At 38.3% G+C, this 18,801-nt stretch overlaps 1 protein-coding gene across 1 annotated transcript in view; it reads left to right on the plus strand.

Moving 5' to 3' along the window:
- Positions 1-10,934, plus strand: part of MEI4 (meiotic double-stranded break formation protein 4) — a 199,631-nt gene extending 188,697 nt beyond the window's left edge. Inside the window, exon 5 of the mRNA XM_049895960.1 lies at positions 10,665-10,934. Coding sequence (XP_049751917.1) covers positions 10,665-10,934 — 270 coding nt within the window. The remainder of the gene's footprint in view (positions 1-10,664) is intronic.
- Positions 10,935-18,801: the final 7,867 nt, after the last annotated feature.

Raw genomic sequence — 18,801 nt, forward strand, 5'->3', positions numbered from 1 at the left:
AGGCGATATAGGACAATACAAGTTAAGTTTTTACTTAGAAAAATAGAGGTAAATATTAAGGTAACCACAAAGAAGTATGACAATTCCATAAATCAAAATAAAAACCAAAAAAAACATAACGACTCAGCAAACATAAAGTCAACCCCTGTGAAAATGAGGAACACACACTTTACAAAGAAAAACGTCTCAGCACAAAAAAGTAAGTGGAAAAATGAAATTGTCAACAACACATAAAAAGGCATCAAAATGACAGCACTAAACACATACTTATCTATAATTACGCTGAATGTTAATGGACTAAATGCACCAATAAAAAGACAGAGTCTCTGAATGGATAAAGAAATACGATCCGTCTACATGCTGCCTACAAGAGATACACCTTAGAGACACAAACAAACTAAAACTCAAAGGATGGAAAAAAATTTATCAAGCAAACAACAAGCAAAAAAGCAGGAGTAGCAATACTAATTTCTGACAAAATAGACTTTAAACTTAAATCCACCACAAAGGATAAAGAAGGTCACTACATGATGATTAAAGGGACAATTGACCAGGAAGATATAACCATATTAAATATTTATGCACCCAATGACAGGGCTGCAAGATACATAAAACAAACTTTAATGGAACTGAAAAGTGAGATAGACACCTCCACAATTATAGTAGGAGACTTCAACACACTACTTTCGGAGAAGGACAGGACATCCAGGAAGAAGCTCCATAGAGACACGAAGACCTAATTGCTACAATCAAACAACTTGACCTCATAGACTTATACAGAACATTCCACCCAAAAGCTGCAAAGTATACTTTTTTTTCTAGCGCACATGGACCATTCTTTAGAAGACATAACATATTAGGTCATAAAACAAGCCTTTGCAGAATCCAAAACATCAAAATATTACAAAGCATCTTCACAGACCACAAGGCCATAAAAGTGGAAATCACTAACAGAAAAATCAGGGAAAAGAAATCAAATACTTGGAAGCTGAACAATATCCTGCTCAAAAAAGACTGGGTTATAGAAGACATTAAGGAGGGAATAAAGAAATTCATAGAATGCAATGAGAATAAAAACATTTCCTATCAAAACCTCTGGGACACAGCAAAAGCAGTGCTCAGAGGTCAATTTCTATCGATAAATGCACACATACATGAAGAAGAAAGAGCCAAAATCAGAGAACTGTCCCTACAACTTGAACAAATAGAAAGTGAGCAACAAAAGAATCCATCAGGCACCAGAAGAAAACAAATCATAAAAATTAGAGCTGAACTAAATGAATTAGAGAACAGAAAAACAATTGAAAGAATTAACAAAGCCAAAAGCTGGTTTTTTTAAAAAATTAACAAAATGGATAAACCATTGGCCAGACTGACTAAAGAAGTACAGGAAAGGAAACAAATAACCCGAATAAGAAATGAAATGGGGTATATCACAACAGACCCAACTGAAATTAAAAGAATCATATCAGATTATTATGAAAAAGTGTACTCTCACAAATTTGCAAACCTAGAAGAAATGGATGAATTCCTAGAAAAACACTGCCTACGTAAACTAACACAGTCAGAAGTAGAACAACTAAATAGACCCATAACAAAAAAAGAGATTGAAAAGGTAATCAAAAAACTCCCAACAAAAAAAAAGCCCTGGCCCAGATGGCTTCACTGCAGAGTTCTACCAAACTTTCAGAGAAGAGTTAACACCACTACTACTAAAGGTATTTCAAAGCATAGAAAATGATGGAATACTACCTAACTCATTCTACGAAGCCACCATATCCTTGATACCAAAACCAGGTAGAGACACCACAAAAAAAGAAAATTAAGACCTATATCCCTCATGAACATAGATGCAAAAATCCTCAACAAAATTCTAGCCAATAGAATTCAACAACATATCAAAAAAATAATCCACCATAACCAAGCGGGATTTATACCAGGTATGCAAGGCTGGTTTAATATTAGAAAAACCATTAATGTAATCCACCATATAAATAAAACAAAAGACAAAAACAACATGATCTTATCAATTGATGCAGAAAAGGCATTTGACAAAGTCCAACACCCATTCATGATAAAAACTCTCAGTAAAATAGGAATGGAAGGAAAATTCTTCGACATAATAAAGGGCATCTATACAAAGCCAACAGCCAACATCACTCTAAATGGAGAGAGCCTGAAAGCATTTCCCTTGAGAACAGGAACCCGACAGGGATGCCCTTTATCACCGCTCTTATTCAACATTGTGCTAGAGGTCCTAGCCAGATCGATTAGGCTAGACAAAGAAATAAAGGTCATCCGGATTGGCAAGGAGGAAGTAAAATTATCTCTATTTGCAGATGACATGATCTTATACACAGAAAACCCTAAGCAATCCTCCAGAAAACTACTGAAACTAATAGAAGAGTTTGGCAGAGCCTCGGGTTATAAGATAAACATACAAAAATCACTTGGATTCCTCTACATCAACAAAAAGAACATCAAAGAGGAAATCACCAAATCAATACCATTCACAGTAGCCCCCAAGAAGAGAAAATACTTAGGAATAAATCTTACCAAAGATGTAAAAGACCTATACGAAGAAAACTACAAAGTACTAGTGCAAGAAACTAAAAGGGACTTACATAAGTGGAAAAACATACCTTGCTCATGGATAGGAAGACTTAACATAGTAAAAATGTGTATTCTACCAAAAGCCATCTATACATACAATGCACTTCTGATCCAAATTCCAATGACATTTTTTAATGTGATGGAGAAACAAATCACCAACTTCATATGGAAGGGAAAGAAGCCCCAGATAAGTAAAGCATTACTGAAAAAGAAGAAGAAAGTGGGAGGCCTCACTCTACCTGATTTTAGAACCTATTATACAGCCACAGTAGTCAAAACAGCCTGGTACTGGTACAACAACAGACACATAGACCAATGGAACAGAATTGAGAACCCAGATATAAATCCATCCACATATGAGCAGCTGATATTTGACAAAGGCACAGTGCCCGTTAATTGGGGAAAAGATAGTCTTTTTAACAAATGGTGCTGGCATAACTGGATATCCATTTGCAAAAAAATGAAACAGACCCATACCTCACACCATGCACAAAAACTAAGTCCAAGTGGATCAAAGACCTAAACATAATGCCTAAAACGATAAAGATCATGGAGAAAAAATAGGGAGAACGTTAGGAGTCCCAATACAAGGCATAAACAGAATACAAAACATTACCAAAAATGACGAAGAGAAACCAGATGACTGGGAGCTCCTAAACATCAAACACCTATGCTCATCTAAAGACTTCACCAAAAGAGTAAAAAGACTACCTACAGACTGGGAAAAAGTTTTTAGCTATGACATCTCCGACCGGCGCCTGATCTCTAAAATCTATATGATTCTGTTAAAACTCAACCACAAAAAGACAAACAACCCAATCAAGAAGTGGGCAAAGGATATGAACATGCACTTCATTAAAGAAGCTATTCAGGCAGCTAACAGATACATGAGAAAATGCTCTCGATCATTAGCCATTAGAGAAATGCAAATTAAAACTACGATGAGATTCCATCTCACTCCGACAAGGCTGGCATTAATCCAAAAAACACAAAATAATAAATGTTGGAGAGGCTGCGGAGAGATTGGAACTCTTATACACTGCTGGTGGGGATGTAAAATGGTACAACCACTTTGGAAATCTATCTGGCGTTTTCTTGAAAAGTTAGAAATAGAACTACCATACAACCCAGAAATCCCACTCCTCGGAATATACCCTAAAGAAATAAAAGCCTTCACAGAACAGATATATGCACACCCATGTTTATTGCAGCTCTGTTTACAATAGCAAAAAGCTGGAAGCAACCAAGGTGCCCATCAACGGATGAATGATTAAATACATTATGGTACATTCACACAATGGAATACTACGCATCGATAAAGAACAGTGACGAATCTGTGAAACATTTCATAACATGGAGGAACCTGGAAGGCATTATGCTGAGTGAAATCAGTCAGAGGCAAAAGGACAAATATTGTATAAGACCACTATTATAAGATCTTGAGAAATAGTATAAACTGAGAAGAACACATACTTTTGTGGTTACGAGGGGGGGAGGGAGGGAGGATGGGAGAGGGTTATTTACTGATTAGTTAGTAGATAAGAACTACTTTAGGTGAAGGGAAGGACAATACTCAATACACGGAAGGTCAGCTCAACTGGACTGGACCAAAAGCAAAGAAGTTTCCAGGATAAACTGAATGCTTCGAAGGTCAGTGGAGCAAGGGTGAGAGTTTGGGGACTATGGCTTAAGGGGACTTCTAAGTCAATTAGCAAAATAATTCTATTATGAAAACATTCTGTACCCCACTTTGAAGTGTGGCGTCTGGGGTCTTAAATGCTAACAAGCGGCCATCTAAGATGCATCAATTGGTCTCAACCCACCTGGATCAAAGGAGAATGAAGATCACCAAGGTCACAGGATAACTGTGAGCCCAAGAGACAGAAAGGGCCACATGAACCAGAGACTTACATCATCCTGAGACCAGAAGAACTAGATGGTGCCTGGCCACAACCAGTGACTGTCCTGACAGGGAGCACAACAGAGAACCCCTGAGGGAGCAGGAGAACAGTGGGATGCAGACCCCAAATTCTCATAAAAAGACCAGACTTAATGGTCTGACGGAGACTAGAGGAATCCTGGCGGTCATGGTCCCCAATCCTTCTGTTGGCCCAGGACAGGAACCATTTACCATGACAACTCATCAGACATGGAAGGGACTGGACAGTGGGTAGGAGAGAGATGCTGATGAAGAGTGAGCTACTTGTATCAGGTGGACACTTGAGACTGTGTTGGCATCTCCTGTCTGGAGGGGAGATGGGAGGGTGGAGGGGGTTAGAAACTGGCAAAACCGGCACGAAAGGAGAGACTGGAAGGAGGGAGCGGGCTGACTCATTAGGGGGAGAGTAAGTGGGAGTATGGAGTAAGGTGTATATAAGCTTATATGTGACAGACTGACTTGATTTGTAAACTTTCACTTAAAGCACAATAAAAATTATTTAAAAAAAAAAAAAGATGATTGGCCAATCTTTACCCCTCACCTTGAGCCCTGACTCACAATTCATCCCTAGGAAATCTCCCCTAATTAACTACATTCTGTTCTGATCAGCCTTTTGTTTTATATTCCTGCAGTGTAGGCCTGACACCCAGATTGTGGTGAGTGCAAGAGGATCTAATACAACCTTTGGAGGAGACCTAGTTTTAAGTGAATGTGCATTTCTGTTGTAATCGTAGTCTCAGTGTCACTGACGATATATATATACACACACACACACATGCATGTACATCTTCACATGCGCTACCCTGTCCCCACACACTGCAGCGGGTGTGGGACCTAGCTAAAACCCCGTTTAACTGCCAGCTCTTTCACAGTTTTCTCCTGTGCTTCAGGAACTGCCAGGTGTTCAGCAAACTGCTGATAGTTAACTTCATCCCCTTAGTCTCCTTGTCTGAAATTTCCTGCCTTCCTTGCCTTCTGTTAAATAAAAAGAAGATACATTATTAAGAGTCAGAGGTGAGTTTCCGACATAATTATCATGGTGACACTGACCTTTCCTTTAAAGTATTGTGTAGAATTCATCCTTTTAGAGACTACTAATTTTAGTTGTATTTTACTTATTGCTCCTGTCTAACAAAATCTGGCACACAGGATACTGAGCCAATAGTACATAATGTCACTGAATGTTTAATTTGATAGTCAGGTTATGTGGCTGTGCTCTTTCACTTGCTTGTCTCTTCTGTGAGGTTCCAATTTTTTCCTACTCCTCTTGCTTTTGCAGTAATAAGAAAAATGCCACGTTGTTTTCACCCTTTCCGCAGCAGCAGGCCAATTTCTGAACGTGGCAGATTGCGTCTCTGCTTAGCCTTTGCTAACATACATAAATTGTCAAATCGTTGGATTTGATGAACTGTCACACTCCCCTGTTTTTTTCAGTATTAAGCATAAACATCCAGACACTGAGCTTCACTTCAAGTATACAGTACCTTTTATTTCATTTTCTGTTATTGAGGAATGAGTGTTTTCATCCCTTTTGGTACCTCTGTCCTTTCTGTGTCAGAGGCAGCAGAAAGCAGCAGGGCCAAGAAAAGTTGAGAGTTCCCTTCCTGCCTAGAGGAGGTCTCAAGATTCCAATTCTAAAAGGCCAAAATGGAAGAAGGGAATGCCAGCACTGTGCAGGAAAATGCAACTGTCCTGTGTAGGTATATCGGGCTGCACAGCACCCTCAGGCGTCTGGCCCTTTATGTCCATCCATAGGGGGCTCATCCTTTACCTCCAAGAACTGCTTCCATGTTTCCAAGTAGGAAAAACTTTTAAGGGGGTAGGATATAGGCACATTCTAGCAGGTTTTGTCTGCTATTAAAGAGCTTTCCCAGAAGCCCTGCCCAGTCACTTACACTTAACATCTCTTTGAGGAAGCTCGGTGGCACAATGGTTAAGAGCTTGGCTGCTGACCAAATGGTCGGCAGTTCGAATCCACCAGGCGCTCCTTGGAAATCCTATGGGGCAGTTCTGCTCTGCTCCTGTAGGGTTGCTATGAGTCAGAACTGACTCTATGGCACGTAACAACAGTAACAATGTCTCTTTGACTTTTGACTAGAACTACCATTACAGAGGGGTCCCTGGGTGATACAAATGGTTATATCTAGTGCTAGCTGAAAGGTTGGTGGTTCAAATACACTCAGAGGCATCTCCGAAGACAGGCCTGGCAGTCTGCCTCTGAAAGATCATAGCCTTGAAACTAACAACAACCCTTAAGGGGACGGAGATTTTAGCTGTCTATCCCACCCTGGATAAAACTGGGGTTGTGTTGATGAAGAAGAGAGAAATGGCTATGGGATAAGCAATTAGCAGTGTGTGCTTCAAGTATAATAAGTTTTCACAAAAATGTCAAGTTAACCTTGACCGAATTCCAACAAGAGCAGTAATTAGGAAATGGGCATAATATCTATAGCCTTACCTTCAGATTCTAAGTTCTGAACTATAGTAGCATGTAGAGAAATACTAGTATTTTCTCATGATTTTTAAAAAGTATTTGGATACTTTGACTTTCTGAAGCCCAACTCAGAAATAGAAAAATAAACATAGAAATGTTTTAATTCTGAAAACAGGCTGAAAAAAAATCTGGGAATTTGCTACAAAGTATTTTCCTCCTCTGAAGTTCCACACTATATAAAATGGCATTAGGCTATGAGAGGTACTCACAGGACTTTAGTGGGTGCTCCTCAAGGACAGCATGTGTCAGGTATGGACAGCCATCCTGCTTGTGTGGGACTAGGGGGAGACTTATTCACTCTTCCTGACAGGTGTTTACACAAATAGGTATTTTCCAACATTGGTGTGAGTCAGTCCAGTTTGACACTGAGTATCTTAATTTGCTGGTGCTGCTGTTACAAAGTGGGTGGCTTTAAGGAACAGAAATGTATTTTGTCTCGCAGTTTGGGAGGCTAGAAGCCTGAATTCAGGATGCCAGCTCTTGTGGAAGACTATCTCAGTCCACTTTGGGGAAAATCTTTGTCTCAGCTTCTCTAGGGTTCTTCTCAGCGTATCCTGGAGATCTCCAGGCAGACCTATCTTTCCCCCACTCCTGCTTGCTTGCTTCTATACCTAATCTCCTTTTATATCTCAAAAGTGCTTAGATTTAAGACACTGATATAACCTCATCCTACACTGATACAGCGTGATTAACATAACGCAATCCTGTTTCCGAATGTGACTACATCGACAGGTGTAGGGATTAAGAATTACAGCACATATTTGGGGGGCACACAATTCAATCCATAACACTGAAAATATAAAAATTACACCAAAATATAGTGGAAGGGTGTCAGCCATCATCCTAATACCATTTATTTTAGGATTTATCAGGCTTAAGACACTAATTCAGAAAGTGCCTGAGCATATGATTAAACAGAACAGGCAGCTGCTAGAGTGATAAAACTTGAGAACTACAGGAAAGACCTCCCCCACAGACATGCCATTTTACATGTTGAGAGGAGAGACTGCTAAAGCATTAAGTGCATACTATCTCTAAAGAAAGGAGTTAGCTGCAGATTAATATTTTATGAGCTGTTAATATCTTGGAGCAAAAGAGATTATCCATTTTAGGATAGAGATGGAACCCAAGACATATATTCTGGTAAGAGACATGAAGTCCAAAGCAAAATAGAGAAAAGGGACAGCACAGTGGGGACAGTCGGCCACCTGGCAGCCGATCTAAACCTGCTCAGTGGGATTCTCAAGGCCGATGGAAAGGTGATGGGAACATACTCTGCCTGCTCCACACCCTTGCCCTGATTTTGCTGGCATGCTATGGCTTTTGTCTGGAGGGAGAAATTCCCATCATTCTGTCATTCCCTTCATTCCTGTCAATCTGGGAATTCTTTACTGATCATGAAATCAGTGTTACCGGTGAGAATCATAGTTCTTTAGAAAGTAATCTAAATAATTTTGAAAAAAAGAGTAATCATTTTGTTCACAAAATCCCAATGTATTTTAAGGACCGAGTAGGGTAAGTAATAGAATATACAACTAATATAATAGGTAGGGGTGGACACTTAAATCATTAGTACCACCCCTGCCTACATGGATAATCTCTGTCATTATAAAGCACTGTACTCCTGTCATAGGTAAAGCTTCAAAGTGAATGAAACAATTTTGTCTTTTTTGCTATAGAATTCTTATTTAAACACTGCCTAATTTCTGTTAATTTCTAAGTAGCTATACCTGTACCCTTTGCCATCCAGTTAAATCTGACTCATAAAAAACTATAGTACAGAGTAGAACTGCCCTGTAGGATTTCCAAGAAGTGGCTGGTGGATTTGAACTGCCGACCTTTTGCTTAGTAGCTGAGCTTTTATTCACTGTGCCACCAGGGCTCCAAGTAGCTATAAGGAGCTATACGTAGAGCAATAGTCTAAAATCTTCAAAGGAAAAATTATTTATTAACTCATAGAGAAATGTGGACTATTTGTGGCCTTTAGTGAGCAGGCTTAAAAATATGCATTTAATTACCACCTGCAAGATCAGGTTAAACACATAATGTGATTTTTGTGATTGTTTGTTTAGAATAGGAAAAGTGATCAGAAAGTAATTTTAATTTTGGAAAATGTTACTCTCCTTCAAGTTATAGCCAATATATGATTATTGGCTATAACTATAATATGGTTGTAATCATATAACTATGATTATTGTCTTTAAAGCACTATAATTCCTGTTTGGTTCAAAACAAAAAATGTGTGTTGAGGGTCTATTATGAACAAGACACTGTCTTAGGCACTGTAGAAATTGCAGTGACAGGGACACATCTACTTCTGATAACACGTTTAGATTGTGAATAGGTAATGAAACATATAAATAGCCAATCAGAGTATAAGGAAGAATATGTTAAGATCTATAAAACTGTAGGAAACTGGAAAGACTCAGTGGATATTTTAGGCATCTATTTTTTTATAATGGACATTGAAGGCTGACCAGGGTGCTGGTAGTTAGAGTTTGATTATAGAGGCCATTCTAGATCAAGGGAACAAGTGTATCGGCATTACGTGTATACACTTAAGAATATGTAGTCCAATTTGGTAGGAGTGTGAGGTATAGTGTAATTGGAGATTAATTTTTAGTCCAAGCCTTTAAAAGAAAGTATTTATTTTCAGTTATCTATATTTATTTGATTCTGTTTATCAGACCACCTTACTGAAAAACACATTCCTCTGGACTTGAATAGAATAAAATGTTATATTACAATGCATACCAAACCAAACCCATTGCCATCGAGTCAATTCCAACTCATAGACACCCTCTAGGACAGAGTAGAACTGCCCCTCAGAGTTTCCAGGGAGCGGCTGGTGACTTCGAACTGCCAACCTTTTGGTTGGCAGCCAAGCTCTTAACCACTGCACCATAAAAAAAAAAAAAGCATTTCTTAATTAATAAGCAAATGATTATGCCAGCTTCTGTTTTTACACTGATTTTTCTGCCCTCTCATGTTATGCTTGTCATTGCCCACTTTGTAGGCCTTCCTTTGACTCACCTGACTTTCAACTATGTGGATCAAATAATAAGTTCTACAAGCTGTATCTACATTTCCATGCATGTCCATTATCTGATTTCACACAATCTGATCCTACTCCTCCCTTACTTGTGATGATCAGTATGAGGTCACATCTGGTCTTTTACAGATCATAATCTAACTATTCTAGAACTGTTTTTACATCCAAACATGTTCCTAAAATCCTGCCCTTAAAGATCTTTATAATTGGCAGAAGTAACTATTTATCATGCCTTGGAACTCTTTAGCAGAATATTGAATTCAACAGTCAACACTTAGTATGTGTGAGGTAACTTTAGGCTCACCTGAGTAATGAATTATAACAAGAATGCAGAGATAGATTTGCAGCTTTGTAAACCAGCAAGGAAGAAAAGATTGTAAAGTCTTTGAGAAAATGAAATGTTTCCCTTCTCCCCCACCACCATCAAAGGACCAGGAAAACAGACGGTGTTCCCCTGAAAGACTTACTTTTTGTCTGAAATTTTAATCTTTTTATTTGGCATTTTCTGAGCTGAGCAACAACCTTTTTTTTTTTTCTTTTTTTAAGATTTTGTTGTTTATTTCTAGGTGCAAGCCAGCTATGATGTGATACGCTATGAAAATATTTTCTTCCTATTCTGGGTTCTGGAACAACTTCTTCAAAAGGAAACTGAAGAAGGCAACACTTCAAGTATAAGGCACGATGACCAAGAAATAAAGAAATTTCTTCAAAAACATGATCAAACTATTTTCCACCTCTGCGATGCATTCCCTTTGTTTACTTTTTACTTATGGAGACTGGGAATTCTCTTTAACTCAGCAGAGATAGAAACTGTGGAAAATAACTCCCTTCCTTAGCAACTTACCAAATATCAGAAACATTAAATTTGAATATATGGAGATTTTATGCTTACAGAATTTTTTTAAATTTTTTATACTATTTTAGATGAAGGTTTACAGAGCAAATTAGTTTCTCATTAAACGATTAATACACATACTGTTTTGTGACATTGGTTGCCAACCCCACAACATATCCATACTCTCCCCTTCTTGACCTTGGGCTTCCCATTACCAGCTCTCCTGACCCCTCCTGTCATCTCATCCTTGCCCCTGTGCTAGTGTGCCTATTAAGTCTCATTTTGTTTTATGGGTCTGTCTGATCTTTGGCTGAAGAGTGAGCCTCAGGAGTGACGTCAGTACTGAGTTAAAAGGGTATCTGGGGGGCATACTCTCAGGGTTTCTCCAGTCCTTGTCAGACCACAAAATCTGGTCTTTTTTTATGAATTAGAATTTTTTTCTACATTTTTCTCCAACTCCGTCCAGGGCCTTCTGTTGTGATCCCTGTCAGAGCAGTTGTTGGCAGCTGGGTACCATCTAGTTGTGCTAGACTCAGTCTGGTGGAGGCTGTGATAGTCATGGTCTGTTAGTCCATAAAGAATATTTTTAAAGTGAGTATTTTTAAATAGATTTCTAAATCATTAATTTGATTTAATGACTAGTCATAAATTGTGTATAATAGATTGAGTCATATTTCTGTATCAAAATCAGCTTCAGTTGAGAATGCCTTATTGCCATGTACCTGTATCTTACAATATGTCCCTCAGTATACTCTAACTCTGTTATTCTCTAAAATGGACCATTAATTGTCTATCTCATAGAAAATATTGAAATTTTAAAAGATTTCCATGTAATAGATGCTAAATGGTAACAGATGAGATCTTAAATTTTTTTTGTTTGCTTTATCATCACAAACTGTTTAAGCATCTATAAATGCAATTTTTAAAACTTTCTTTTTATTACATAGTTCCACTTATATCATTGCCTGTCAACTTAGAGGGGACACATGGAGAAGAAGAAAAGTTTTTAACATTTGGAAACCTTGTGGCCTTTAATTTCATATATGCAGTACATGTGTTAAATCCTTTTTAAGTTTTAAAATTAATTAGCCTTTAAAAGTTAAACTAGTTAGTTGTTTAAAATGTTCTGTGTTTGTTTTTCAACAAATGTTTGTTTTGATGCTGTTGATTATGTATTTCTATGATTGTTTTTTTATGATTGTTAAATTACAGTTAAGGCAGATACGATTAAGTCATTAAGGATACTTTTATGAAGTCTCACATCTATCCAGAAATACACTTCATACTTATTAAAAAAAAGCATTGATTGATTTTCCCAGTTACACGTTTCCCCTGACCTTATTTCAATTATCAAAATCATAACGAACAAGCTTAATGGGCACACTTATTGTGTACTTTTGTATAGTACAATTTAGGACACAACAAATACAAATAAGCTTTATTAACTGACTGTGTGTGATATTGTTTTATAAGTTAATTACCGTTCCTAAATGTCATTGGTACAAAAATAAACTTACTGATTTCATCTACAGTATGCATGAAATTATATCATTACCTGCCATGATTATTTGGGGAGTTAAAATATTTTCTAGAAAACATAAAGCCCTTTTTATAAAAGCTGTAACTCAATGTAATGTGTCAGTCAACTATTGCTATGTACCACCAACAAAATCTCTGTGGCATACAGCAGTGAATATTTTATTTCTCAGATGTCTGTAGGTCACTTGGGAGTCAGCTGATCTGAACTGAGCTCCTCTGGAAAGCTCTGTTCCAGGCTGCCCGTCCTGCTGGTCTAGGCCCTTTGCTGCACGTCAGGCTCTGTTCTGTTCCAAGTATACTTATTCTGGGGCCCAGGCTGTTGAGGAAGCAGCTACTGAGGGGAAGCTCTTCTCCTAGTGATGGCAGTTGGGCAAAAAGTAGAAATGCAGTGCCTCTCAAGGATTAGGCTGTGAAGCACTGCAAGTCACTCCCACCCACAAGCATTGGCTGAAGCACACCAACTGATCAAGCCCAAAGACAAGGGACAGGGATGTACACTCCATCTTGAGTGGGGCACTTGCAAAGTTACATGGCAAATGTTTTGGATATGGGGGAGCAGGGAGTGGAGAATGAGGACAATCATTTACTCCACCGCAAGTACCAATTGAGCACCAGAAGAATATTCCCGCACCTGAATTAAGAGGAATTTTCCTAACGTTTGGTACTTTACATAAATAACTTCACTTTAATGACACTACACAAAATCCACTTCCCTTGACATATCCCCATCTTCTCCACCCTGTGATGATTGTAGGCGAGGTTGATAAATATAAAACACCGTCAGTGACCCTTTTTTCCCCCACTACAGCCAGTCAGCATAACCATCAGCTAAGAAGCCTTTGTACATAGAATATATTTCTTAATTTCAATAGTCTTCAAGCTTCAAGGTCTGAAAATTGAAGTAGGAAATTTATTTATTATGGAAAAAGACAGGATGTTGTGACATTCTTTGTATGCAAAATGGAGATACATCTTATTTCCATTTGGTATTATTTTTTATGTAAACATTAATTTCAGTCAAGTGTATGATACCTAACCTTTTCTTATCCTGTGTTTAAGTCTATAACAGAGTTAACTCTGCAGTGAAGTTAGTATCAAGGTCTAAGTTTCCTGCTGGAGAAAATGAAGGTAAAATTGGACATTTGCATATGTGTGTTTCAATAAACTGATGAAAGAGAACAAATGAATGATTTAAACTAGAATAAAAATATTTATGAATATTGCAGCAATTTAGATTTGATTAATTTTAAACTTTTCATGATTTTGGAGATTAGAATAATGGTGGCAGTAGAAATTCGGCAGTGCCGAAACTGGATATAAAATAGTATGGGAAATAAAGAGGGCCATGAGATGGTCCTAAAAATGGAAGAAATGAAATGAATGATAATTGCTAATTCTCATAGTGTTTATTAGATGGCAGGCACAGATTGAAGCATTTTACATACATTAATCAGTTAATTCTCCCAACAACCATATGAGGTAGGTAGCATTATCTCCATTTTACAGGTGAGAAACTCAGACAAAGGAATGCTAAACAATACGCCCAAATTCACACTGCCAGGAAGTGGCAGAGTTAGGTTTCACCCCAGAGATTCTCTCTCCCCATTCACACTCCTGATCACTATGCTACAATGCCAGTTAAGTGCAAACCGCCCTGGAATTTCATGAAACTTTAACAAATACCATTTCCTCGCAGTTGTCATATAAACTTTACCCCCAAGCATGAAATGTATAGAAAAGCAGTTCATTATTAGCTTATTTTGGATTCTTTAATCCCTGCAGATCAACTGCCCCATCTACCACTACCTTGGAGGTAGAGCATCTTTGATCTTTTCTGGTTTATAGCATCTTTTTAGTCAAGACTCTTTAGGCAAGTTAGAGATTGTTTTCAAAACAATGTTGTAAAACGTGCAAAACTCTGTAGGTGGATGTTACGGATTTTGAATTGTTTCCCCCCAAAATGTGGATCAACTTGACTAGGCCATGACTCCCAGTATTGTGTGATTGTCAACTCTTTTGTCATCTGATGTGATTTTCCATAAGTTGTAAATCCTACCTCTACAAAATTAGATTGTATCTTGAGTCAGTCTTTTTTTTTTCATTGTGCTTTAAGTAAAAGTTTACAATTCAAGTCAGTTTCTCATACAAAAGCTTATACACACGTTTAATGTGACCCTACCTAGTTGCGCTCCCTACCATGTGACAGCATACTCTTTCTCTCCACCCTGCATTACCCATGTCCATTCAACCAGCTCCCATCCCCCTCTGCCTTCTCATCGCACCTCCAGGCAAGAGCTGCCCACATAGTCTCATGTGTTTACTTGAGCCAAGAAGCTCACTCACCACCTATCATTTTCTGTCGTATAGTCCAGTCCAATCCGTGTCTGAAGAGTTAGCTTAAGGAATGGTTCCAGTCTTGGGCTAACAGAGTGTCCAGGAGCCATAACCTCTGGCATCCCTCCAGCCTCAGACCTTTAAGTCTGATCTTTTTACTAGAATTTGAGGTCTGTATCCCATTTTTCTCCTGCTCCATCAGGGATTTTCTGTTGTGTTCCCTGTCACGGCAGTCACTGGTGGTAGCTGGACACCATCTAGTTCTGGTCTCAGGCTGATGGAGTTTCTGGGTTATGTGGCCCTTTCTTTCTCTTGGGCTCATATTTTCCTTGTGTCTTTAGTGCTCTTCATTCTCCTTTGCTCCAGGTGAGTTAAGACCAATTGATGCATCTTAGATGGCCACTTGCTAGCTTTTAAGACCCAAGATGCCACTCACCAAAGTGGGATGCAGAATGTTTTCTTAATATACTTTGTTATGCCATTTGACCTAGATGTCCCCTGAAACCATGGTCCCCAGACCTCCACCCCCGCTACTCTGTCCCTCGAAGTGCTTGGTTGTGTTCAGGAAATTTCTTAGCTCTTGGATTAGTCCAGTTGTGCTGACTTCTCTGTATTGTGTGTTGTCCTTCCCTTCACCGGAAATAATTCTTGTCTACTATCTAATTAGTGAATATCCCTCTCCCTCCCTTATCACCCTCATAACCATCAAAGAATGTTTTCTTCTGTTCTTATAATAGTGGTCTCTTACAATATTTGTCCTTTTGGAACTGACTAATTTCACTCAGCATAATGCTTTCCAGATTACTCCATGTTATGAGATGTTTCACAGACTCATCGTTGTTCTTTATTGTTGCATAGTATCCTATTGTATGAATATACCATAATTTGTTTATCCATTCATCTGTTGATGGGCACCTTGTTTTCATCTTTTTGCTATTGTAAACAGTGCTGCAATGAACATGGGTGTGCATGTATCTATGTGTGTGAGAGCTCTTATTTCTCTAGGATATATTCCAAGGAGCAGGATTGCTGGATCGTATGGTAGTTCTATTTCTAGCATTTTAAGGAAGTGCCAAATCGATTTCCAAAGTGGTTGTACCATTTTACATTCCCACCAGCAGTGTGTAAGTATTCCAGTCACTCCACAACCTCTCCAACATTTATTATTTTGTGTTTTTTGGACTAATGCAAACCTTGTTGGAATAAGATGGTGTCTCATTGTAGTTTTGATTTGCATTTCTCTGATGGCTCATGATCGTGAGCATTTCCTCATGTATCTGTTAGCCGCCTGAATATCTTCTTTGGTGAAGTGCCTGTTCATATCCTTTGCCCATTTTTAATTGGGCTGTTTGTCTTTTTGCTGTTGAGGTTTTGCAGTATCTTGTAGATTTTAGAGATTAGATACTGATCTGATTTGTTGTAGCTGGAATTTTTTTCCCAGTCGATGGTTGTCTTTTTACCCTTTTGGTAAAGTCTTTGGATAAGCATAAGGATTTGATTTTTAGGAGCTCCCAGTTATCTAGTTTCTCTTCTGGTGTTTGTGCATTATTAGCAATGTTTTGTATACTGTTTATGCCATGTATTAGGGCTCCTAGCATTGTTCATATTTTTTTCTTCCATGATCTTTATTGTTTTAGATTTTATATATTTAGTTATTTGATCCATTTTGAGTTAGTTTTAGGGCATGATGTGAGATATGGGTCTTGTTTAATTTTTTTTGCAGATGGATATCCAATTATGCCAGCTCCATTTGTTAAAGAGACTGTCTTTCCCCATTTTAGCAGACTTTAGCCTTTGTCAAATATTAGCTGCTCATGTTGTTGTTCTTGTTAGGTGCCATTGAGTTGGTTCCAACTCATAGCAACCCTATTTACCACAGAACAAAATCCTGCACCATCCTCTCAATCGTTGTTATGCTTGAGCCACTGTGTCAGTCCATCTCGTTGAGGGTCTTCCTCTTTTCCATTGACCCTGTACTTTACCAAGCATGATGTCCTTCTCCAGGGACTGATCCCTCCTGACAACATGTCCAACATATGTAAGATGCAGTCTTGCAATCCTTGCTTCTAAGGAGCATTCTGGTTGTACTTCTTCCAAGACAGATTTGTTCGTTCTTTTGGCAGTCCATGGTATATTCAATATTCTTGCCAACACCACAATTCAAAGGTGTCAATTCTACTTCCATCTTCATTATTCATTGTCCCGCTTTCACATGCATATGATGCAATTGAAAATACCATGGCTTGGGTCAGGGGCACCTTAGTCTTCAAGGTGACATCTTGGCTTTTCACACTTTAAAGATGTCCTTTACAGCAGATTTGCCCAATGCAATGCATCTTTTGATTTCTTGACTGCTGCTTCAATGGGTGTTCATTGTGGATTGTGCTCATAGGTGGATAAGTTTATATCTGCATTCTCAATTTGTTTCCATTGGTCTATGTATCTGTGGATGTGCCAGCACCAGGCTGTTTTGACTACTGTGGCAGTAGAATAGGTTCTAAAGTCAGGCCTCCCACTTCGTTCTCCTTTTTCAGTAATGCTTTTCTTATCTGGGGCCTCTTCCCTTTCCATCTGAAGTTGGTGATTTGTTTCTCCATCTTATTAAAAAATGCCATTGGAATTTGGATTGGGATTGCATTGTATCTGTAGATCGCTTTGGGTAGAATAGACATTTTCACAATGTTGAGTCTTTGTATCCATGAGCAAGGTATGTTTTTTGGTTTCTTGCAGTAGTGTCTTGTAGTTTTCTTTGTGTAGGTCTTTTGCATCTCTGGTTCAATTTATTACTAAGTATTTTATCTTCTTGGGGGCTGTTGTAAATGGTATTGACTTGGTGATTTCTTCTTCGACATTCTCTTTGTTGGTACAGAGGAATCCGACTGATTTTTGTATGTTTATCCTGTGTCCTAATACTTTGCTGAATTCTATTAATTCCAGTAGTTTTCTTGTGGATTCTTTAGGGTTTTCTGTGTATCAGATCATATCATCTGCAAATAGATACTTTTACTTGTTCCTTACCAATTTGAATGCCCTTTATTTCTTTTTCTATCCTAATTGCCCTGGCTGGGACCACCAACACAATGTTGAGTAAAAGTGGTGATAAAGCGCATCCTTGTCTGGTTCCCAATCTCTTGAGTCAATCTCTTTTGAGATATAATAGAAGCCAATAGAGAGATGGGGGCCTCATTACCACGAAGCAAGGACAGCCAGGAGTGCACATCCTTTGGATCTGGGGTCCCCATACCGAGAAGCTCCTAGACCAGGGAAAGAATGATGACAAGGACCTTCCTCCAGAACTGACAGAAAAACAAAGCCTTCCCCTGGAGCTGGCACTCTGAATTCAGACTTCTAGCCTCCTGAACTGTGAGAGAACAAATTTACCTTTGTCAAAGCCATCCATTTGTGGTATTTATGTTATAGCAGCATTAGATAACTAAGGTAGTGGGGTAGGTGGACTATAACGCTCCAGTGCTCAGTGCAACGGGAAGAAAGTTAAATTTGAATGTTTTTTCCTTGGATCTGTAAACAGATATAATTATTTCACAAGCTGTTGTACCTTTCAGTCAAAGCTGTCTGTCATATAGATAAGGGTAGTACATTCTTAGAGAGGCAGGGGAAAAAAGCCATTCTCCCAAATTTTTAATTATGTTTGTAGGTTTTCAGAAGGCCACACTCGGGAAAAATAGGGCAGTCCTGGCTTATGATAACCTGGTTTCATTTATTCATCAAATATTAAGCACCAAAATTTAATGCAAACCAATTCTTTACACAAATAATAAAAATAAAAATCTAAGCTTTATCTTTTATCTGATTCATAACGCAGAGTCTAACTTTAGCAGTCAGTAAAATGACCCAACTACATCGATAGTTTGTGTTTGCCAAAGAAGGTAAGTATGGTGTTGATGTTCACCTAATATTCAGAAAAACAGGATTTTTATTATTGAAACACATTTATTCTTTTTCAATTTGTAGACTTAAGCAGCACTAAATTTGGT

Source organism: Elephas maximus, chromosome 1, assembly GCF_024166365.1.
Source record: "Elephas maximus indicus isolate mEleMax1 chromosome 1, mEleMax1 primary haplotype, whole genome shotgun sequence".
Lineage (NCBI taxonomy): Eukaryota > Metazoa > Chordata > Mammalia > Proboscidea > Elephantidae > Elephas > Elephas maximus.